The 24,002-nt window shown below is 50.6% G+C and overlaps 4 protein-coding genes across 4 annotated transcripts; 3 read left to right on the forward strand and 1 right to left on the reverse strand.

Moving 5' to 3' along the window:
- Positions 1-11,884: 11,884 nt before the first annotated feature.
- LTHEOB_11423 (Myb transcription protein) lies at positions 11,885-13,235 on the forward strand (the record flags this gene model as incomplete). Its single annotated transcript, XM_035508178.1, has 4 exons — positions 11,885-12,017; positions 12,088-12,303; positions 12,372-12,540; positions 12,611-13,235. 4 exons carry the CDS (start codon positions 11,885-11,887, stop codon positions 13,233-13,235), a joined length of 1,143 nt encoding a protein of 380 aa, XP_035366500.1.
- An 828-nt stretch (positions 13,236-14,063) lies between these two features.
- On the reverse strand, positions 14,064-18,854 carry LTHEOB_11424 (Bicyclomycin resistance protein; the record flags this gene model as incomplete). The annotated part of the gene is made up of 10 exons (XM_035508179.1): positions 14,064-14,598; positions 14,658-14,816; positions 14,871-15,054; positions 15,115-15,301; positions 15,803-16,275; positions 16,326-16,346; positions 17,257-17,326; positions 17,461-17,537; positions 17,700-18,448; positions 18,547-18,854. The coding sequence occupies 10 exons, from the start codon at positions 18,852-18,854 to the stop codon at positions 14,064-14,066; spliced, it is 2,763 nt and encodes a 920-aa protein (XP_035366501.1).
- Positions 18,855-20,417: 1,563 nt separating this feature from the next.
- LTHEOB_11425 (uncharacterized protein) lies at positions 20,418-21,205 on the forward strand (the record flags this gene model as incomplete). The annotated part of the gene is made up of 3 exons (XM_035508180.1): positions 20,418-20,617; positions 20,679-20,853; positions 21,020-21,205. The coding sequence occupies 3 exons, from the start codon at positions 20,418-20,420 to the stop codon at positions 21,203-21,205; spliced, it is 561 nt and encodes a 186-aa protein (XP_035366502.1).
- Positions 21,206-21,995: 790 nt separating this feature from the next.
- On the forward strand, positions 21,996-23,888 carry LTHEOB_11426 (uncharacterized protein; the record flags this gene model as incomplete). The annotated part of the gene is made up of 2 exons (XM_035508181.1): positions 21,996-23,508; positions 23,818-23,888. 2 exons carry the CDS (start codon positions 21,996-21,998, stop codon positions 23,886-23,888), a joined length of 1,584 nt encoding a protein of 527 aa, XP_035366503.1.
- Positions 23,889-24,002: the final 114 nt, after the last annotated feature.

Below are 24,002 nucleotides of genomic sequence, written 5' to 3' on the forward strand. Positions count from 1 at the left end.
GAAATCGACTGGACTTTCTCGCCATGCTGGATGCCATTGCCTATTTTGACGATATCGCATAATCTTTCACGAACTTCGGAAGCTGACGGTCGGCGATCTTGTTGTCCTTGTAGAATGTCGAAAATGAGGTGTTGAAAATCGCGCTGCCACGGCAATGCTTCTTTTTCCACAATCTTGATAAACCAATCTCTCATCGTGACTCGTAAAGAGTGATCTTCTCCTTGAGTCTCATAAAAGCGCCCAAGCTCGCCCCGGATCATGTGAAGTTCCTTGACCTTTGACGATCCTCCGATCAAGACTACGAAAACTTCCATCAGTATGCAACCGAAGGACCATACATCATTCGGGTATCCAACTTGATCGGGGGTATATTCCACTTCCGGTGCACCGTATCCCTCAGGGAATCGTCCAGCTGTGATAACCCATGGCTCTGAGCTCTCAGGATCTGACCCCCTAGTCAGCCTCGAAACGGACATGCCAAAGTCAGAAATTTTCCATCCTCTTCCTGGAAGTTCATTGAAAAAGACGAGGATGTTGTTCGGGTTGACATCCATATGCATGCACTCGAGCCTAATTTCATCCTCTATAACAATAGACGAATGAAGCCATTTTAGAGCGCTGGCTACTCCAAGTGCGTCATAGAGCATTGATGATGGCTTGTCCCAAAGTCGGTCTGCCGGAGGCTCTTTCTCACCGTAAAGAAGTTCGTGGAGGTCGCAGCTAGCGGGGTCTGAGATTATGAATGCCGGTCCGTCGGTAATTCTAACATAGGAAAAGCAAAGGAAGATGTTTGGATGCAAGTCTATACCCCCTTTCAGAAGGCTTTGGATGCTGCACTCTTTAACGAACTGCAGACGGCGGAAATGCGGGAAGGTCTTCACATCTTTGAATTCGGTCTGCACAGGATGGTGTTAGAGGATATTCATCTGAATATAGCAGAATTCGCGAATACATACCTTTTGCGATGTGCTACCGTCTTTGAATACTAACATCCCCTTCGGTATTTTCTCACGTGTGATCTTCATGGTACCGGTATACTTTAGGAGTTCTCCAGTACCATAAAAGGGCAGGCGGTATTGACTTGGTGTCGCTTGTTCCACATCTTCTCTGTGTTTTGCAGCCTTCATCTCCTTGATGGCGTAGGGTAGAAAAGCGTACTGTTGCTGCGCAAACAGATCCAGCTGATCCAACCTCAGAAAAGTCAGGTTGTCTCGGTTATGCTCAGTTACTGGGAGACTTCTGTCTCCAAAAGGGTGGTCCTGGCTAAGGATGGTTTCCCAATCCCAGTCGAATTGGAATAGTCCGCTGAGGATTAGAGTCGAAATCGATTTGAGAAAATGACTCCGGAGATAATCCTTTTCCGTCTCGTTTAGCCTGAGCAGATCTGAAACTTGATGCAAATAAGAGTCTTTTCCGCTGATCTCCATGAGGGTTGTCTCAAGCCAAGCTGCACTCCAAGGCTGATAAGACCTCCCTCTACCTCTGTTTTCCCAGAGCTCGATGAGATCTCCATCTGTGACGAATCCAGATGCCCACAACTCCTCTTTGTGTTTCTCAGAATTTTGCAAGAGCGTTTTCAAGGCCTTGGAAATTTCATGGAATAGCTCATCGGACGCTCTTTCCCTTGGCTGAGGAGATGCGCGTAAGTTTTTCCGAGACAAGCGGTCCATTTTTGGCATAGAAAGAATCGACAGAATGGTGAGTCATTTGGTATACCCGTCAGCCAATGGGGCCAAGGACACTGATCAAAGAGATCAGGCTACACTATCTTCTTGGCTTAGGAGGCAACGAAGCTAAAAAGCAGGAGTCCATGCTTACCAGCCAAGTTTCCTGTCGTTTCGATGGGCCGCGGATCCGTCAAGATGGCACCCACAAGCTGACCATGGCAGATTATGTAGTTGCGGGGCTGATGGACTTTGATGAGCACATAGTATTTTGTAACTAGTGTCCCCAGATTTAAAGATGTTTCATTGGCGGCGCAATCCTGGTCAACACCCCGCATCAAAGAATGAAGGGCATTCAGCTGCATGACGACGTGGCATTGTACTACAAGTCAGCACCCCACTACAACTAGGTCTATCTCGGGAAATGAATGGCGACTATGTCCTCAGCAATCCAGGAGCCCGGGCTCATATCTATGCGCTAGTCCTCCCCGTGAGATTCGCTTTAATCGTGTCCTTGTCATTCGCGACGCCATGCCGAAGAATTGCTTCGCTATCTAAGATTAGCTTAGTAAGAGTCGTGCAGCAAGGCGGGTCTGGCGTCGGCCTGGCGGGGGTGGCGTTGGCTTACTGTGAATGGAGACCCCAGGCCCCTGCCATGCACGATGCAATTTTTGACTGCTGACATAGCGTAACTTACTAGAGAGTTGCCGAGACGCGTCAACACCCATTACATGGCATGTCCGGATTCTTGTGTTCGCTGCAGATGAGTTTCAGCCTTGCACAACAAATTCTGCATGCATCCACCCCAATGTAACCGTAATCTCTTTGTGTGGAGCTTTACATGTGGAAGGAACACTAAAGACCCCGCTCGAAACATTTGATGATTCAGTTTCGCTTTATCCCAACAAAATTAAGGCGCCATAAACACTGACAAACCCCTCATCTCCCACGTAGGATCTTGCCTTGAGCCTTCATCCATTGGGCTGGTCGACTTCTGATGGACTTCCTGTTTATTTTGGGGAGACAGACCTGCGCGTGCACTGATAAGTGGCATTCAGGAAACCGATCATCGTGTTGCCGAGCGGCGCGTCCCTGACCTTACGGGGAGCTCCTGCATAGTTTCTCTCGGCCCATCAAGTTCTGCCTGCTCGACTGGGCGTCCCACTACGCCTTGGCCTCCAAGCTCAGGTACAGTATGATAGTTTTCAACCTCCGGCTCATTCTCCTCCTGAGCAGCAGTTCTTCCCCTCTTCTTTTCTGCAACAAACAACCACACCAGAGCTACAACTGCTATAAACAGCGGAACCGCTATACCAACACCGAGACCGGCCATCTCAACGCTGGAAAACGTGCCCGCAAAATTTGGGCAGACGATTGAGCTGGCTGACGCATCTGCAGCTGGCTTAGTTGTTGACTCCGCGCCAACCAATGCAATGTATGAGCTGGAAATCTCCGATTGCCGCAGAGCGGGCTTGAGGTTCGCCATGGTGAATGTGAAGGCGCCGTCATTGCAATAGTCCCTGCTTCCGCATGCCCACGTGTTTCCTCCGATCGTAGACAGATTGCAGCTGAAGATGTTGGCGCCTCATCCCGTACCGTCTGGATTTTTAATGTCAGCTGTTTGCTTCAATAACTGAGTTCCGAAACTTGCAGTCTTTGCAGACTGGTGCGCATGCGTCGCTCTCCCACGACTTGTCGGTACAGGAGCCACGCGATAGGGTTCTGTCTTTGTAGCAGACTCCATTGGCTATGCAAGTGGCCAGGGTACTGCAACATGCTGATTGGTCAGCCGTGGAGTTGCACGGCGTGTTTTCGAGAGCTGGGTCTCCGTTTGGGAAGTAGCAGCTTGCCGTTTTCGTGGATGTTCCTGAATTCTGGAGCTGAGCTACGTACATTAGTGAATGAGAACCAATTATCAAAGACTTATAGCAAGGGATAAATAAAGGGTCCTCCGCAATGCTCACACAGTTTTGAAAGCCGTTTAGCATTGAAGACTAGTTGACTCAAGAAACGGCAGGAAGGAGTCTATCTAGTGCATGCTGCATTGGTGACGATTGTGAATATGTCGGACAATGCGGAGCGGGTACCTTACCGATGCGACGAAGAGGCCGGATGTGGTCCTGATGTAAGCGAAAAACAAGCAAATAAAATACGAGATTTGAATCAAAGGTCTGACTTTCCCAGTCATAAACTTTAGCAGCGATCGCTAGTCAGAACAGTTTGCATGAGTCTCCATTATGGGCGAAGTAGACCATGGCGGTCGCTCGCGGCAGTTTGACTTGGAACAGGCGCAGAGGCTGAGTCTCGCCATGTAGCAGAGAGGATACTCCCGGTCCACGTAGCTCCGCGCGTGGCAGGCGGGTTGGAAATGTTCGGCCTTTGGTGCCTTTGCTGGACATGATGAGAACGATATAACGGAACGTTGATCGCCCAAAGAACCCTTCCGAGACTGGTTATTCGTGGCTGCAACGCCAAATAAACTTCCATCCATATTTCAAACTTTTTTCTTATTCGTTTACCATGCGACGTGCCACATCTTGATGCCAGGCAGCAGAAGCAAGGCTGAACGCGGAGCTCGAAACGCCGGTTGGCATGCTTACGCATGATCCACTAGTGGCCCTACATTGCCCGCTTCTGCCACGTCAGCAACCAATCCTCAGCAGTATCCTATGCCCTAAGAATGCAGCAAGAACGTTTGAGGAAAGAGATTGCGAACAATCGACGAAAGTCTATTGACGAACTAGTAGAGCAAGGGTTGAAACTTGTTTAGCCGACTTTACTTCGCGTTATTGGCTTTCACCCACAGATGCGCTTCTCCACAAATACTGTATGTTCTTGCGCTGATGCAAGAGAAAGCAGGCTGCTCCAATTTCTTCCAGCGTTACACTACTTCTGTTCGTATCCACCTACGAAAAGCACACGCACTCAGGATTCAGTTCTTTTTCTGCCTCGCTTGTCGCTCACAAGGCAGCTTCGACATTACTCTCGGACCATGGATGAACTAGAACTCCGCCATGAGGACTATACCGTTGGTTGGGTGTGTCCATTGGAGGTTGAGTTGATTGCTGCTCTGGAAATGCTCGATAGGTCGCACAAGCCACTGGCCCAAGCGAAAGAGGACTCCAACGCGTACCACCTGGGAGAAATCAATGGGCATAACGTCGTGGTCGCGACTCTGCCCGTCACTGGCTCTTTCCTTTGGCTCCACGGTAAACCCGGATGTGGTAAAACAGTCCTTTGTGCTTCAACTATCAACAGTCTGGAAAGAAATATTGGACCACCTTCAAAGACAGTCTTTTACTTCTTTTTCACTTTCAGTGATGAAAGTAAAAGGTCTGTCCGGAGTATGCTGTGCTCATTTATCTTCAACCTCTACCACAAGTTCAAAGCTCGCCTCAAAATACATCTCAGCGGTTTGCTCGAAAGTTGTAAGGATGGGTTCCAGCCAGAGCTGGGTTCTTTGCTTCACACTCTTCATCTGTTCTTGGATGAAGTGCAAGACGTCACGTTTGTTTTAGATGCTTTGGACGAATGTGGAACGCTAGATGATCTACTCCTGTGGTTAAGAGGACTGCAAGATAGAATGTCCAGAAGTTTCCACGTCATTATGACAAGTCGTCGAGAGGAAAAAGTGGAGGCTCTGTTCAACGAATGGAATGAACCACAAAATATCTTGAAAATTCCGCACCACCTAGTCAACAAAGACATCCACGCTTTCGTTGAGCAAAGTATCCAGAATACTGATGCAAAGCTGAATCCGAAGTATTACAAGCTCGCCGAAAGGCTGAAGTACTGGGAAGATTACCCACAGAGTCAAACAAGCTGCCATTCTATCGGTGCTGAGCTAATGAAAAAGGCAGGTGGGATGTAGGTACACCAATATCTATGGTAGGGAATCCGCTGACGAAGTATGCACAGGTTCAGATGGGTAGTGTGTCAGCTAGACTCACTAGCTAAATGCCGAAAACTGGATACTTTCAGAGACGCGCTCGCATCACTCCCCAAGACTCTCGATGACACGTACCTTAGAATCCTAGACGAGGTTCCGGAACAGAACAGAGAAGGTTTTCTCAGGGTTCTTCAGTTCCTCTTGTTTTCGGGGCGGCCATTACGAGGATCCGAAGTTGCAGATATACTTGCAATCTCTTTGAAACATGAACCAGCTTTTGATCCAAGAAATCGCATGCGCCCTGAAGATATCCCGGGAGTACTCTCCAGTCTTGTGACAGTGGTTGAGAAGGACGATGACACTACTTTCACGCTCGCCCATTTCTCAGTCAAGGAATACCTGTCCTCCCCCCGATTGGAGACAAGATACGAAGAGGTTTTTACTGAATCAATTTCCCGGCAATCGATCGTTAAAGCCAGCATTGCCTATCTCTCGTCCTTTACTGAGCGTCTGAGTCCTTTCGCTATGCAGACAATGTTCCCGTTCGCTGGATACGCCGCACGCTGGATGGACCACTGTCGAATGACAGAAGACAACGAAGAGGTTCAACGGCTTATTTTTGGATTTTTCTTTCCGGAACATCAAATTCCGTATTCGAATTGGACCCCTCTCCGTCTTGCAGCAAATTTATATGACGTACCCCACGCTATTGAATATGATCTGCATCCTTCACCAATCTATTGCGCATCACTTGCAGGATTGATTCGCACCGCAGAACAGCTGATAAGAGCTGGTGTTCAAGTCAATGGCACTGGCGGCCTTGTCAACACTGCTCTCAATGCTGCTTGTATCAAAGGCCACAAGGATATTGCTCGTCTGCTTCTGGACAATGGTGCTGATGTGAACGCGAAAGTGGAGGGAGGCAGCCACACAGCCCTCATCCTTGCAATATCAAACCTCCACGAGGAGTTGACTAGATTGCTTCTTAAGCGAGGGGCGAACCCGAATGTATCGGGGTACGACCATGGTGTTCAGAGGGTTCAGTTTCCCTTGGTCTCGGCTTCCTGCAGGGGATCTGAGAGCATTGTGCGACTCCTTCTCGAACATGGCGCTAAATGCGACACGGTCGATACTTATAGCGGGAACAGGTTTGCTTTAAATGAAGCTTGTCATGCAGGCCACCGAAACATAGTGGAGGCCCTACTACGAAAAGGAGCTGATGCGGAGGCTCACGGTAAACCTGACAGCAGTACGCCTATCATTGCAGCTTCACGAAATGGACATTCTGAAATTGCTGAGTTGCTTTTACAATATGGAGCCGACCCCAATCATACATGCGAGAAATGCTCCGCTCACGAGACTGCTTTGTTTCTAGCATGTCAAATACGGTCACCAAAGCTGGTTGAGGTGCTCTGTAACTATGGAGCCGACATCAATGCTCTTGATATGCATTGTAGGACTGTCCTATATCATGCACTTCAATCAGATCAGGACTCCATGGCCGCTTTCCTGGTGAGGAAAGGTGCTATCTTGGACAGAACCCCAAGGACTGATAGCCTTTCTAATCAAAATTTCACCGATGGAATACCACCCAGAAACAGCCCAAGACCGAAGCACGCAGACACATTCCTAATGGCTTGCAGAAGAGGGTTATTGCAAGTCATAAATTTATTGCTGTATCAAGGCTTCAATATCAATGAGCCTTCGCTCGAAGAGGAGGATCCTTTGCAAATTGTAGCACATGAAGGCCACAAAGAGCTCTTGCAGTTACTTCTAAATAAAGGGGCAAACGTCAATTCTGCTGCCGGCCCATATGGTACTGTCTTACACATCGCGTCCTCCCAAGGTGATATGGAGATTGTTAAATCACTACTTGAGAAAGGGGCCGATCCAAACATGATGGACTTGCATAGATGGCCTGCACGGATGCTTGCATGGAAGAACGGATTCATGGATATTGCTGACATTCTAGGCCCGACCACTCTCAACTCTACGCTTTTCAGGTGCCTCCATCCGTCGGCCCTAGTCTATACTGGAGAATACACCAATCCCTCTGACGACAGACTGAAAGGCTGGACTGTCAGTACGTGTATACCCCTGCGTGCTGATCGAGATGTAGACGCGTCTAACTGGCTTGATAGACAAGTTCGCAAAATTATACCAAGCGAATCATCCATTTCCAGCCACCGCGCTACACGCCTATTTTGAGGTTTGCATTCAAGGCGAATATTCAGCAACGTAAGGGCAGGAACAATGGTTGGCTTATGGAATGAAAACTAAGTTACTTCAGGTACATCCAGATTGGAGTTTGTCAGGACCCTTTCAAAGCTACAAAACTCCCTTTCCTAGATTCGCTTGCGGTAGGGTACAATGACAACGGGCAAATATGTGGTTAATATGTCCCGAAGGATGAGAACAGACAATGAGACCATTGGCCAGGATACGGTATAGGAGACATTGTCGGATGCGGGGTCGACTATAACTCTGACTCACTGTTCTTTACTAAGAATGGCCGGTGCTCTGGTATGCGAAATCCACAGCTTCGCGCATAACTAGGCTAACCTAAACATAGGTCGCATCAGCAATATTCCAACAGGAAGGCTTTTCCCTGTCGTAGCCACGAGTTTCGAAGACGGGAGCACTCTCATTCATGTCAATTTTCATGCGAGGTCTCCTTTTCAGCGTTGATTATAGTCGGTAGTACTTTTTCCTATTGTTTATGATTAGAATATGTTGTTCAGCTAGCGAGTTTAAGGAAACGTGTAAAACTTTCCGAGTCATACTTATTGGAAATATGAATTCTATGCAGTTTTTGCTGAAGTCCGGGTGTTTCACATGATCCCAACACTTGTAGATCTACCATAGCCGGGGCAGGTCTATGAACATCCCTACAGATAGCGTAGAAATGTGTCACCCGTATCGATTCTGATCACGCGGCTAAAAGGGGTTTAGCAGATGCAAAATAGAATTTAGAAGTCATTTGGAATGAATGATAGAACCTTAGAGAGGTGCGTTCTGCCTCATGGACTTTTTCATGCTTATAGGAGGACCGTGCCCTCGCCCATGAAGTTGGTTTGAGGCATTCGGTTTTGTTCACATTTGTATGCAGTACAAGATCTGATGGCCAGCTTCTTGAGGCAGAAAAGAAACTATTTACACCGGCTACGACATTTGAAATCACGGTTCTACCGCGAAACCCTAAGATAGAAATGTGCGGAGCCCTGATGAGATGCTGAGGGCCGTCATCTTCAAGAAATCTCACGAAAGAGATGTCTCCGGTACTACATATCTTCTCATTCGAGGCCACGGAAATGTCTGACCGCGTGACATTCTAGGGTCACTTTGATCCTTACACACTTCTCTGGGTCGCTTTGATAAGCTTGATATGCAGGACCGCATCTCTCATGCTGCTAAGGTGAATTCTATTGTGTGGGGAGAATATGCAGAAAGGTACGTTCGGTCAGTTGGAATGGCAAACACGGGCCGAATTTCCGGCGGGATAAGCATGATGGATTCGGCCCAGCGGCGACGTGCAGATAACGACGTAAGAGTAGTCAGACTGGTATGTTGCTGTGATTTCATTTGTCAACAAGTGTGAATATCTGCCAATGGAAAGCGCAGATCGACAAAAAATTAGCAGCCATTCTAACGGTCGGTCACCGAAAGAAAAGGTGCGGGTCTCAGAACAAACTATACACGTGTACTGTGCATCCAATTCTCTTCTCTCGGATTTACCCAACATCCAGGTCATGCGCCTTGCAAACCACCCGAAACCAGAAAGGGCTCTAATGTACCAACCTTGCATCGTGTTCTACCAAGGTCTGCTTGCAGCAACTCATTAGCGGATCCATCGCACGCGCGTTAAGTAAAAGGTGGACCCACGGCCAGGGCCCCGGTAGAGAGTTGCATCCTTTTTTGTAGAGTCGTGCTCTGAGAGTTTATAGGGCCATCGGCGGGGCGGCAACAGCTTCTCGAGCCGTGCGAGCAGAAGTTGCTAGCAAATGAACCGAGTAACGTGATATTGGAATCAAAAAGGAAAGTATGTGCATGAAAAAAAAGGAAGGCCCTTGCAAACAAAACCCTGTAGGCTCGTCCCCTCCAGCGAGAGATCACCGCAACAGCTCAACAACAGTTTCGTATCTCCATGACCATGCTTCAGCAAGCTCCGTGTTTCAGATTGCCACCAGAACCTCCCATACTTAGAGACCAACACCAGCAACTCTCCATCCGCCCCATCCTTCGACTCTCAGCTTCTCCGTTTCGCCTTAGTACACAAACAAACTGCTGACGGCGCATCGGCGTAAACAGCGGCCGACCTGCGGCAGCCAGCGGCTGTGCAGCGGGAGGGCGGGAGCGCTATCCCCAATTTCCTCCCCGAGTCAGCATGCATCAGCTTTGCGCCTCACCCATGACCGTTGTCAGCAAACCGCAAACCGCACGTTTATTCCTGCCACATGTATTGTAAGCCCCAGCTCGTTGGAGCACGGTCCATCGTCCGCGTAGGCTCGTGCTCTTGGCGACGAGATCGTCGGGTGACCTGCAGATGGGAGTTGGGCTTGAGATTACGCACCCCACGGCAGCCACTCAGAAAGCTTCGATACAACCACAAACGCCTGGCCAACGACAGGCCAGCCGCTGGCTGGCGCCCCATCGTCGTCGCGGTTGGTGGGTAGTGGATCTTCCCGCTGCCCAGCTCGCGCCACTGCCGCAATCATAGATCTTGTTTGTGCTTGCCTTCGTGAGATGCGGGTGGCTGGACGGCGACCCACTGGCTGTGCGCGGGCGTTGGTGGCTACACAGGCAACAGCGATGACCGGGCAGCGCAACGGAGCTAGTGCTGAAAAAGGGCAATGGTCCGTGGGGGTCGTCGCCGTATCTGGGAGATGCGAGAGCAAAAAATGGACACGTGGGGGCTGAAAAATCAAAACAAGATGACCACGATCACGAACTTTCCCCTGCTGGTACGCACAAATCCGAACGCGAAAAGGTCCCGGGTATCTGGATCGTGGGGCGGACGGGATGCAGATGAGGGAGGGGATCTGGCAAGTGAGATTGAGGGCAGATACTAATCCGTAGCGACGACGGCATTAGCTGCAGCGGTGGTGGCGCCACCAGCAGGAACCGCAGCAGTACGTATCCCCCCCATGTTCTGTGGTGGTGTGGTGCGAGAGGGGCGATGCCAATGAGTGTAGCACCGGCGATCCTTCCGCTCAGATGATCCACCTCGGCGGAGCGGACGGGAGGGCTGGGGCGGCGGTATCGGCGGCGATTAGCCCCCACTTCCAGCTGCAAGGTCATCAATCAGGATCGAGTTCGCAGGGAGTAAGCCCCATCCTTTTCTCTGCGGGAATCTGATCGTTAGGATCGAGCAGCGCGTGAGTGCGGCCTGAGTAGTGTTGTTGATCGTAAGGCAACCATGGCTACTCAGGAACGGAGAGCTGAGCGTTGGGTGGCTGGCTGGCGGCGAATACCGCACCGTTGCGAATGCCATCTCTTCTCATGTATGGATCTCTGCTTTCAGAACAGCTTCAGTAGAGGTGGAAATTACATCTTTCGCTGATTGATCTCTTTACGAAATCTAGTCTCATGCACGACGTGCTGTATAAAGCCCGATTTCGAACACCGCCCTCTCCCATAGGCAAAGTAGGTCAAGCCCTAGGTCTTCGCTACCATTGTGTCGGGTACCTCTTTCTTTTTATGGCCTGCCCTTCTAGGATCCACCGGGATGATCCTTCTTAGTGCTGATGCTTAAATGGGGCAACATGCCAAATGTTGTTTTCAGCCAGGGTGGTTCCGCCAATCTTTGCTCAAAGGGCGTCGGGTGTCTCATTGCCCCACATCAGGTGGCTAAATCTGGGTGCCGAGTCAGTGCTCGCTTTCGCGTGCCATGCACACAATGGGCGCTGAATCGAGAAGCGGACTAGAGGGTCCGGGGTACCTATCACGGGAGGTATGCGAATCGTACGTGCAGATCAAGCAGTCACCTGTCAGCAAGCAGGGGATTGGAGAACCAAGCCGCAATCACATCCAAACACCTACAGAAATAATTGCGTCCAGGGCTGAAGGGCCAGAGCCAGGGCGCTGGAACTGACCGCCCGCCACCACCACCACCACCACATTGGGGCGATGACGCGCTATGCAACATCCACCTGCACCTGGAAATGCCCGAAACGCACTTCTGCCTCATCCTTCTCACACACCCCGTTCCTGGAGGCTGAGTCGTGATGATGCAGTTGCAAGTGTACGCTGCAGGGTATCACGGTAATATATCTGACTCCAAATCTTCCGTACCTTTCGCTAGTAGTCAGAACACATCACCGCCAGCATAATCATGAGCAGAGGACACATTAAAGACAGCGCTATGCACCCGAACCCCGCAGTACTTGCCTCAACTGGCCCCGTCGTCCGACGCAGGTGGACTCCTGCGGAAGACGATATACTCCGTACCGAGGCGGAGCTCCAATGTACGTATTAATCGCTGTCGCCACCCTGCCAGGGACTTCCGGACCATTTACTGAGTCTATCGTGTTCCAGCAAAAGACGGTCGGCCCAGTGACTGGAAACGGATAGCACTGCGGATACCTGGCCGCTCCAACAAGGACTGCCGGAAGAGGTGGAACAAGATCTTCACCCGTATCAACAAAGGCACCTGGAACCCGGAAGAAGACGAGGCTCTGCGGGAGGCCGTGATGCAGTACGGCTGCAGGTGGGCGCAGGTGGCACAGCAGGTGGGAAGCAGGAACGCCGAACGTAAGTGCAACCTTCCACAATCCTAACATCTACTCTTAGTTCACGCGGAATATTAACTGTCCCACCAGAATGTGCGAAGCGGTGGAACCACTCTTTAGATCCAGAGGTCGACCGCAGTGTGTGGACCAAGGAAGAAGACGCATGCTTGCTGGATGCCATCACCAAGTACGGCAAGAGTTGGAAGACTATTGCGGAGCAGGTCTTCCCTCGTCGCTCCACTACGGACATCAAGAACAGGTACGTTTGGCCGTAGCCCTTGACTTACAGTGCCTTTTGTCTTCCAGAATCACCGTTAACATGCATACAGGTATAGCATCATTATACGGCGGCAGAGCCCAAACAGAGAAAGCAACGCCACCCTAAAGATGTCCGAAAGTCCGACTCCCCAAGGTATCTCCAGCCCGGAGGACCTGGGATCCCTGTCCGAGCCGCTGGGGTCCAGCATCTCTTCCAACGGCTCGCCATCACATTTCGACGTCCTATCGTTCTCCAGCTCCTCGCCTGAAATGACCGAGGTCCTACCAAGTGTTGACAACACTTCCATTGTCGGTCTGGGCGTCGGCCTGGATAAATCGATGTTTTATGGCCTCTCCCACGTCGACCCGAATCTTCACATCCACCCAACCATGGACGCATTTAATGCTCTGCCTTGGAAATTGGAAGATACCTTCTCAGGCCAAGTGGAGCAAAATTTCAATTCCAGCGGACCCATGCACTGGGAGGGGGGCTATGAGGACCTCTCTGCTGGTGGTGTAATGACGGTACATCACGAAGATGATGCGCATTGCGCATCAACTCCGAACCCAGTCAACACACCCAACAGTTCGTCCAAAGTTACGTTGCAAATGGAGGGCGTTTCATCACATCTCCTACATCGCATGCTTGGCATGTTATTAGAGTCGCAAACGCAGTTCAAGATAGAAAGTCGGTAGACATTTGTCTACGAAATAGAATTGAGGCTGTGAAAAGTCAGACGAGTTACTTTGGTCGTGAATACCATGCTTGCCATTCCTACTGGGTCCAGTGTCTTTTCCGCCATAACAAATTATCATTTGATAAGGCAAATTCACGGGCTGAGAGGCTTGTCCGAAACAGGCAAAAACATAAAAAGCAAAATCACAAATCAGACCACGTTAAGCCTGGCCTGCTGCTGGTGCGCAGTCTCTGATTTCCCCCGTGACCACCGTACATGATTTCTCTGCCTGTGCAGGGATTTCTGTAAAGTGTGCGCATTCTCATCGGCTCCCGTATAATCATTTACTAGCTTTCAATTCCTGTTGTGATGTTCCCATGAATCAATAAACCTCTGCCGCAAATCATCGCTTGTGTGAGTAATCAGCATGGCAAATTTTATAATAATCCCCATGATCTGCAACGAAATCGCTTAGGTAGAACGCCGCATCAGAGATTTTTACGTCTACGATTGGGTAGTTTCCATATGCATGTAGCTCATCACAATTTGTGACTCACGAGAAAGAGAACAGTGACAGCCATGAAGACGAGAATGGCCTTTTCATGATCCTCTTCGAGAAACTCGATGTGGAACATTGCCTCGTGCTCCAATGTATTGAGACGATTATGCAGCTGCGTGTGAGTTGAGTTATCGTCTTCATCCAAGCCCATGTATGCAGTGACGCATTGCAGCGGCCCGAAGCAATATCTGCCTTCCCATGGAGAGTGGTACAATAAGCAGGCTCGGCTCGGCTCGCTGCGGCACAGCGTCTCCCCGACGCATAAGTGGCGTCGCGCGTCTCTTTCCCCTAAAGACCAAGGGTGTTTCCTCCCTCGGTGCCGCCCTGTCCGCTAAAAGGTGCGGAAAGAACCGGTCCAAGACTGGTGTGAAGGAGAAAATCTATATCAAAGGCGTTATTATCAGCATAGCCGCCCCAAAACGGGTCGCTGTAGGCAGTGGTGCCGGCTGTCTGCGGAAGAACACCAGAGGTGTGTAGATCAGGCTGATCCAGCTTCTCGAGGACAACCGAGGCTCCAGTCGTGTTCCCGGCAGAAGCAGCCGGCGGAGTGGTTGCACGCTGTGTCAGATGATTTGAGCAGCTGCTCGCAGTCTTGGTCGACACGCTGACAATGGAGCCTCCCGAAGAGACCTGCCCTGTCAGTCTCTCCATAAGATCGACAAACGCCTCGGCGATCCAGATCTTCACGGGCCATGATTTCGCCAGCTCGCTCAGCGCGAGCAGGCATTGCCGCGCCTTGTTCTCGGCGAGCTGCTGACGAACGTGATCGCGCCTGCATATGGCGATGGTGTGGACGGACAGGGCGCCGAACAATGATGGGACGCTATGTGTGGGGTCAGGATGTGACGACTTTTAATGAGGTGTGTGTGTGTGGATGCGTACAGGTGGATCTGTGCAAACTTGATCGCGCCGTTCCCCAGGAGGTCCTCTGCCATGCGGGTTATCGAATCGGCAGCGGAGCGGACCCGCACATCGTGTTCAGCTTCGGCCGAGGAGAGGACTTCGATGGACTTGGGTCGAAAGAGGAGTATGTAGTAATTTCTCGTTTCCGCGTTAATAGAAGCTTTCGCATTCGAACTGGTTCGGGTAGCTTACTGATATGAGAAGTGGAGCATGCTGGCCCAGAAGGACGCATTCAATGATCCGCTGAGCGGCTCTTTTCGGAGTTCATGTGGCAACCGAGATTCCCATTGTGAGAGCCTCCCCACCAATGCTTCCGTGTCGGACCGTCCCGGCTCGGGGCGGCGGGGACTGAACTCTTTGGTGAGAATATCTCCAACTGGAATGGCGGCGAGTAAGCACCCCTGCGTGGGTATCCAGATATTACGGATCATCTTACGTATCATGGCCAACTTCGACATCTCGATGACATACGATACATGGAAGTCTTGCTGAGCAGGTATGAGACCCTGCTCGTAGTCGTCATCGAAGGTGAAATCCTCTTCATTGAGAGGCTCGACATCGCAATCCTCGTCTCGGATGCGGCATGGCTGGCCGAAAGCCGCAGCTGTATGGTGATCACGGACCTATCTGCATCAGTGCCGGCGGGGGGAAACAATTCTGTACTTGGGAGCGATTTACGTAGATGGACCACCAAATTCGCTTCCGCAGGGACTTTTCCCGTGTGTTATTCACTGAGCGCGATGTGCTAGGTCACTGTCAGCATTAGCTACGGGTAGTTTGTATGGATAGACACACCAACGATGCAATTTCAAAGACTGCGCGACAATCACTGAGCAGGCAACCCAATAACACGTGTCTTTCTGCTCGTCATGTCCGGCCCACCAGAAGCCAAGAAGCAGAAGACAAGCCACGACCAGTATCGGGTCACGCTCGGAATCTGCATCATACAGCGCCTTCGCCCGAAGATAATGCGTCTTTCTTGCTGTGGTCCGGTCATTGTACCCAGCGGCATGTACAAGACTCTCACTACCCACGGTGAAACCCAGCAGATATATTGTCTGAAGAACGAGTGGGGAGGATTCGCCGCAGAGGTACCTCCGCATGAACTCCTTTCGATCAAATACCGGATAAGCGGGGTGGATGACCTCGAAGAAAGCGCGGATCAGCTCGTTGGCTACTTCCCCGCCTGGCATGATTAAAGCCTCTGCCAGAGAAACAAACTTGCCAACTCGCCGGTCACGATCAGAAGCTGGTGGCTCGACGATGGAGGCTGGGATCGAGTAATGGACTTTTAAGGACTCGGTGACACCATTATCGGCTTTGTAGACGACCTCGACGATGTACGAAACACGATGAGCCTTTGTGGTGCCATGAGAACGGGTCGTCTGCCTGGATTGATCATTCTGCGTCTCTGTAACAGGTTGGAGCTGGTCTTTCCCCGCGGAGAGCGTGTCAAGGCCTTGAATCTGCTGTACCCGGCCTACCAACGTGTCTGCATTGGAGCCATCGCGGTGCTGAGGTGCATCCGCATCGCGAACTGTCTCAGAGGACGCCCCAGCCAGGAGAAGCGGCTGGACCGACTGACCGGCAGGTGCATCTACAGACACACTTTGGTCTCGAGAGACGCGTTGCCTCTTTCGGGCATACCTGCCAAGGCCTTCTCAGTCCCTGTGCGCAACGCTTGAGGGAGAGTAGGGTTAACTTACTTGCCCCGTTTCGATTCAATCAACTCGCATGGCGTTCTCCGTGTGCGGCAATGCCAGCACGGTTGCCCGTCGGCAGCGTCACACTTCACCCGCCGGGCGTTACAAGCCTTGCAGGCAATTCGGGCTCGGCGAAGATGGGGCGGGGACATGTCCGTATCTAGGTTGCGGTCGAAAGCCTCGGTTGTTTCGGTCATTGGTATCGGAGTTGCTTGTGTGTCGAATTGCATGACTGGTGGGAAGGATTGCAGAAGAAGGCGAGGGTGGGACGTCGCCTGTAAGATCCCGAGGCAATTTGGGGGTTCCCCGCCGAGATTGAACCGCCTCGAGATCCCGAGGGCTCTCGGGTTTGAGTGACTAAGCTTCCGCTTTTCTGGTTTGCAGTAACATACGCTGTAATATCTTAGTGAATTTAGCGCCGATTTAGCTTTGTAGAGTCTACTTTTACCAAGTTTTCCACATATGTCTCGTGAGTAGTGCAGTTATCTAAGTCTTGCCAATTCATTAACATGTGAATGTAACCTATCAGCATGCGTTATCCTTTTTTTTTAAAAAAAAAATTGCATAAATAGTCTACTAGGTAATTGCCATGAGGCAGGGGATTTGAAGCAGCCATTTAAAAACTTTCCGTAATTAAAGATTTTAAACTAAGAGCATTAGGTGACAACCGCAAATCTGCTCTTTCCTCTCAGTACCTGGCCGTATCTGAAGAATAGCCATGGAAATGGCATCATAACAACCGTAAGAAACGCAAAGACACTGGTGGCCCACTGGTACCCAAGCCCCTCATACATTTGAATTCCGAACAAAGGGAATGCGGCTGATCCACTCATTGTTAGCAATGCACTAAGTTTGAAGCCCCGCTCGCGACATACCTGCGAAGGAGCACCTCACGAGACCATTGGAGGCCAAGGCTGATGCAGCGTATCGTGGGTAAGCATCTACCTGTATAGATAGTCAGCATATGGAGTTGTTTAAATCATTCGCAAAGGTGAGGGCTGGCGTACAAGATACGTAAAAATTCCGGTGAATACAAGCAACATTCCACATCCAAACACAGCTGATCCAAGTATGGGTACCATCCAGTGGATACTCGGGTAAGTTGTCCAGCCGAACCAGAACAGGCCAGTGGGGATAAGAAGACCACCCAGGATGGCTGGTGGAAGTCGGTACTCCGGTTCCCCTCGGGTAAGGCCTTTTCCTTGCTTCTGTAGTAGATGCATACGAAGACGAGACGATAAAGGATTGCTAGCAGCTGCTACAAGCATCCCACCAATAATCCCCAGGAGCGTTAGACCAACCTGCCACAGGTTCATACCATGGTTCGTTCGGAATACCAAGGGGAAGGATCCGAAGAACAGGTACAAGATACCCAGCAAAATTGCCGAGTAAATATTCAGGCAGAGGCACATGGGCTCGAGTAAAAGAAACTGCAGCGGCCGCAGGAGCGAAAGTGCGATCACCCTCCTGTTTGATCTGGTAATTTTCTCTATCGGCGCCTTATACCGGTCGTCTCCTGTTTCCTTGCGGAGCTTTGTGGCCTTCGCCCTCAGTATGACTGGATGATAGGTTTCTGGGGCCAGCACGACGATTGCAATCCACAGGGCTGTGGACCAAATAATGACGAAGTAGTAGGTCCACCTCCAGTATGCGTAGTAATTGATGAAGCCACCAATCACCGGGCCCAAGGACGGACCAACAAATGGGGCGGATGAGACGAGAGCCATTGGCGCTTGAATCTCATGGCGCGAGAACACATCACTCACGGTTCCTCCCGCAACAGACAAAAAGGTACCACCAGCGAACCCGTTAAAGAACTGAGCTATAATCAGCAACGCGATGTGTTTGCCAACGGCTGATGGGATGGTCCAGATGGTGAACATGGTCCAGGAAATAAGGTAGATTGGCCTTCGTCCGTAGTACTCGCTCAAAGGGCCGGTGAACAACGGTCCCAGGGCGATTCCCAGCACAAACGACGACAGTCCAACCGTTGCGACGAGTGATGGCGTGCGGAACTCGGTATTCATCTGCGTATACGTGGTCGTGTAAATCGAGCTGGCGCATGTCCTTCACTTGCGTGGTCAGCAGTTATCGTCTGAAGACATCCATTATCCGCTCACTCGAGTGAGGCAATGCGCACTTTGAAGGAGATGGCATGGGCTTACACGCATAATGTTCCGGTACAGATGATGATTACAATAGCCCACTTCCGCGCTAATGGCATGCTTCGGGGGCACATGGGATCATGGTCACCTTCGAACGCGACTTCATGCGGATTATGTTTGAATTCCCCGATCGCGTGGCCGCCACTTTTCACGTCTTTGCCCGTGTATTCCTGCGAGAATTGCTCCTGATCGCAACCGGCGTTGTGGTTATTGGTGCGATGTTGCTCGCGGGTGCTGCTGACGGTCGTCGGAAAGCATGGACACGAGGGGGTCGTTTTGCTCGCTTGGATGGATGAGGAAATGCTCATGGCTTTGAAACAGCTATTGGAAGAAGGAGTTCAATCTTCGCGTTGTCGAAAGATATGAGATCTGGACATCTCATCCCAGTCGCGGCAGTATGGTGTTTTACCAGAACTTTGTACCAGATTTGGGGGTAAATGCTCGCTGATGAAGGAAACCGGCAGGAAGACGTGACACTGGAAATGTCGTAAGGCCTCGGCACACTGAATGTAATGGTTCAATTTGGTTGGAGAAACCTTTGGTTCTTCGGCTATATGAGATATGCTTTAGGTAATCATGAACCCTCGATTTCTTACAAAATACCACGGTAAGATTCCTGAATCGAAATGATTGGACAATCGTGCGACTCACGTCAGTGCAAAAAGTTCTTACCTCGCCTCGGTCGAACGTTCGCTTTCCCCACATTTTCTGCCTTTTGACACGCAATATGATTGCACCATGATGGCCGACACATGTCAGATGTCACCTCTCTACTAATTTCCTCAGGACCTTCAAAGTAAGGACGATTCCAGTTCGGAGGTCCATCAATCAAGTACAGACCGAGAAGTTCCAGGATCTGCCACGCCAATTCCGGGATTATTCTAACGTTTGCATCGGAACAGCAATGTCTGCTAGCCAAGACGACCCAGTCGACACGGTAAGAGTGGAGTATCACTTGTCGCAGAGAGGTGCTTGCAACTTTGTCCACCGAGACGTATGGGGCCCACGAGAAAAGTCCATGGCCAATCCATGGTCGCCACAAAATCCTGACGGAATGTGTGTTCATCTCGCTTTGTTCAAAGAGAAATTATTCAGTGCTGACTTGTGAAGGGTAATCCTCCTCCTGGCTGAGAACAGTCTTTTGCATGCGGATATGGTTGATTTCATCAATTCCAAGGTCAATTCGCCTTGCAGACCATACGTTCGCCTACTTATATTTTCTGAATAGACTTCCGCTCTACCTATCGACCATGTTACATACAGCACAGGCCCGCGCGGATCACGTCGTCTTCGAAATGCCGCAGCCACATTACTGAATGACGGGTTTCGGTCTCGCCAAACCATTACGGCGGACAATCTTTTCATCACTCCTGGTTTGGCCAGTGCCATAGATGGAATAACCTGGTCAATTTGCGATGATGGAGATGGAATCCTGGTTCCACGACCATACTACAATGGATTCGACGTGGATGTCCTAAATCGGAGTAATGCTCGAATAATCGGGGTCCCGTACGAGGGAATAGAGGGATTCTCAGAGCTTAATGATCTATTCCGTCCTGACGTAAACAGGAGAGCCCTTGAAGCGGCTATTGAGGAGGCAAAAGCTGGCAGCATAAAGATCTGTGCTTTGATGATTTCAAAGTGAGTTCTCGCCGTCCAGCAAAATCTGGCCAGAATGTATTGACATTGACACATCTAGTCCCCACAATCCGCTCGGAAGATGCTACGTCAGTATTCGTCACTCTTCAAGTTAAATTAGCCGTCGGGGTTTAGATGCTAATTTCAAGCACCAGCCCCCTGAGACCTTGAAAGAATTCGCCTTATTCTGCGGGCGACACCAGTTGCACCTCATCTCCGACGAAATCTACGCCATGTCCGTTTTCTCCAACCCTGCGATCCCTAATCCCATTCCATTTACCTCCGTACTCTCCCTCGATCTCGGCGATGCAATCGACCCAACCCTCGTACATGTGCTTTATGGTGCAAGCAAGGACTTCTGTGCCAATGGCTTGCGCATGGGCTTCGTCTGCACGAGTAACCAAGGCATAATCGGCGCCATGTCAAGCATTGGGTTCGTGCCAAACATTCGATTTATCCAAAAATGTATCTTGCTGATGGGTTGTTCTGATTAGCATATTCTCCTGGTCATCGCACATAATTCAAGATGTTTGGGCCACCATGCTGGAGGACAGGCAATGGTTGGAAAACTTCATGCGTAAGAAGACGCAGCTCATGGAGGAGAATTACCGCATCGCAACTTCGTTCTTCCATGAACATGATATACGCTACTACGAGATGCAAGTAAGCGTAAGTTTTGAATGTAATCTCTTATCTGAACTAATGGATCTTCAGGAATGCGGGTCTGTACATTTGGGTGGACCTCCGTCATTTGCTTTTGCCAAAGTCGTGGTCTCAGCAGACAGACTACAAGGCACTCCAACTCGCCTCTCCTGAGTCTCACACTTATAAACAGCGCGAATTGAGCATTGCGGATACCTGCATCAAGAACGGGGTCATGATTGCACCCGGCCACATATACATGCCCGAAGAGTTTGGCTGGTTCCGAGTCACCTTCACCCTGGGGAAGGAAGCGTTGAGAGAAGGCTTGAGCCGGCTTTGGAGAGCATTAAAAGAGGCTGAGGGAGAATTGCGGGATTAAATTCTTCTCAGTAAATTTTCTAAGAGGAATGATGAATTGTCTGACCTGAACGTAAGCATGGACATGGCTGGCTGGATTTGCTCGAGATAACGAAATAATAGATTTGGGGCACCCCTGGCTTCAGAAACCTAGGCGAAGGGGACAGTTGAGAAGATAACAATCTCTAGGCCAAACAGACAGCCAGCGTTGCAGTTGTACGATTTGCTCTCGATATTTCGTCAGAACAACAAAGCGCGGTCTTAAAAGGGTTCATGTAGAAACACAGAACGCATCCATTGTTTGAACCAACTTAAAGGAGAATACTACTCGTGTTTTGCAGGTGAATGGCTGGCGGAAAAGCGTTGGTAGTCAGCTGGCCCCCTCCCCACTCTTTGAGAAGAGATTGTTTGGTGGTGTTATGCAACTCGCTCAATTCGTTCAATGCGTATCCGACAGCAGCTTTGTAACATTCTCAGGGGAGCTAGACCAGGGACAAAACCCCGCGAGTTACGTAAGTGGCGTCCAATAGCACCCCGCTCGTGAGGCCCCCACCTGCACGTTATGTGAACCACTATCAGCGCGCCCTAACCGTCAGCGGAATGGAAGCTGGTCGCCGGATGTGAGTCCGATTCCGGCAAGATATGCAACACACACGATGCATCTTGTCCGAAGCAATAATTACCAGACAACCCACCATCGCGGGGTTTAGACATTTAGGCCCAAGGTCCTTTCTTTAGAAACGTGATGATATCTGGAGCTTAGCGCCGCGCAATGCAGAGTATTATGCAGTTTAACAAGTGCGAAGCTCATCATGAAGGACTTCCCGTATAAATCGCTCGACCGCAACATGGACCGACCGTTCCGCAGGCTGGAACTGCTCCCAGGAACTGGCCAGATCAATTGCAAGCTGCAGCACGTCTTTTTAGCCGACAATCCACAATATGAAGCAATATCCTACCACTGGGGTCCGACTCGCTCCGAATTCACGCATGAAATAGTATGCGACGGCCTCAGGTCGAAGATCACAGAAAGTCTACACTGCGCCCTGATGCGCTTTCGGAAACCGGATGCGTCTAGATTTCTGTGGGCAGACCAGATCTGCATAAACCAAGACGACAAGAACGAACGGGCATTCCAAGTCAGCATGATGCGCGAGATATACGAGAACGCCGACCAGACGCTGATATGGCTGGGAAACAAGGAGCCCAATCAGAAAAATGACGACCCGGACGAGGCCTTTAAACTGTTGGAAACACTGGCGACTGCACACGACAAGCGACGAGCGCGCACACCGCCCGACAAACGAACACTTTTCGAGCTTTCACGCGCAGAGGTCACCGAACTGGCCTTGCCTTCCGTGATATCAGCCCCTGTTTGGAAAGCGGTTTGGCTGATCCTATCGCGGAAGTGGTTCCACCGCCTCTGGGTGATTCAGGAAGTCACCGTGTCGAAACAGGTAGTCGTACACTGTTCGCACTCGGAGATCGCGTGGTCGCGGCTGGTTGCTGCTACCACCTGCGCCTTCGAATTGGCCGGCGTGCTCCACATGCTGGGCAACTATTCGACCTTCGGCGCGTCGGTGGAGAACGTACGGAAAGCAAGACTGGACGGAAAACCCAAGAGTCTGACGAGCATGCTCATTGAATTCTCGCACTACGGAGCTTCGGATCCAAGAGACAAGGTCTTCTCCCTTCTCGGCCTGGCGTCGGCGCAAGATCGCAAGCTCGTCGAGATTGACTACAGATCGCCACCCGAGACGACTTATCTCAACACCACGGTGGCTATTCTCAGGCAGTCTCGAAATTTGGACATCCTTTGCGCGGTGAACAGGAATTCTGAAAAGGAAGCAGAGGTACAAAATCCGAAATTGCCAACCTGGGTCCGCGACTACAAGGATTCGCCGATTCCAACAGCGCTGTGTTTGATGCCATGGCACAACATAAGCAGCAGGCCGAGAATGGAACGGGGTCCCAGATTCAGGGCTGCCTGCCTTTCACAGTCGGAACCTACTTTCTCGGATGACCTGAAAAAGCTCAGCTTGAAGGGCTTTGTGCTGGACACTGTTGCCACGACGGCGCTTCCTCAGCATCCGCCTCGCGTAAATCAAGTAAGAGGATTGATTCCAGCAAGGAAAGCCCTGAAAGACGGAACCAGATTTCTGGAAGCCCTTGCGGACTGGAAATCGCTTATCATGGCTCACGGCCCGAAATACAATACTGGGGAGGACACCGACGATGTGTATTGGCAGATCCTCATTGGTGGATGTTCCGAGGAAGAGCGCGATGACGTCCGGAATGAATGGCATGCCTTGAGGGGAGACACCAGTTACTATAATACCCTGCACAGGTACTCTTTAGCACGATTTCGTCTGGTGTGTTTCCTAGTGATTGGTTTCCTCATCGCCAGCGCTATGATATTGGCGCCGCGACTGAGGAAGAAAAAAGTTCTTCGATTGGCGTTTCTGGATAGGATGGTTGTCTGTACGGGTAGAAGGATGGTTAAGACTGTGTCTGGGCGGTTAGGTCTTGCACCCGCTGGTTGCATGGTGGGAGACAAGATCGTGCTTTGTCGGGGAGGAAGTATGCCGCTGGTATTACGGCAAGATGGGTGTGAGTGGAAGCTGATAGGTGCAGCTTATATTCACGGAATCATGTATGGGGAGGCGTATGAGGACCAAAAGTGCGAGACCATAGCGCTCATTTAACAAGGAGTAGGCCCTTTGTAAACTGATCTACGATGGGTAGTTCTTGTACTGTAAAGATATCTAACCTGAGAGAAATGCTGGCCAATGTATTTTCGGAACACGAACAACGTGTGG

The sequence above is a fragment of the Lasiodiplodia theobromae genome, assembly GCF_012971845.1.
Source record: "Lasiodiplodia theobromae strain AM2As chromosome Unknown scaffold_48, whole genome shotgun sequence".
Classification (NCBI taxonomy): Eukaryota; Fungi; Ascomycota; class Dothideomycetes; order Botryosphaeriales; family Botryosphaeriaceae; genus Lasiodiplodia; species Lasiodiplodia theobromae.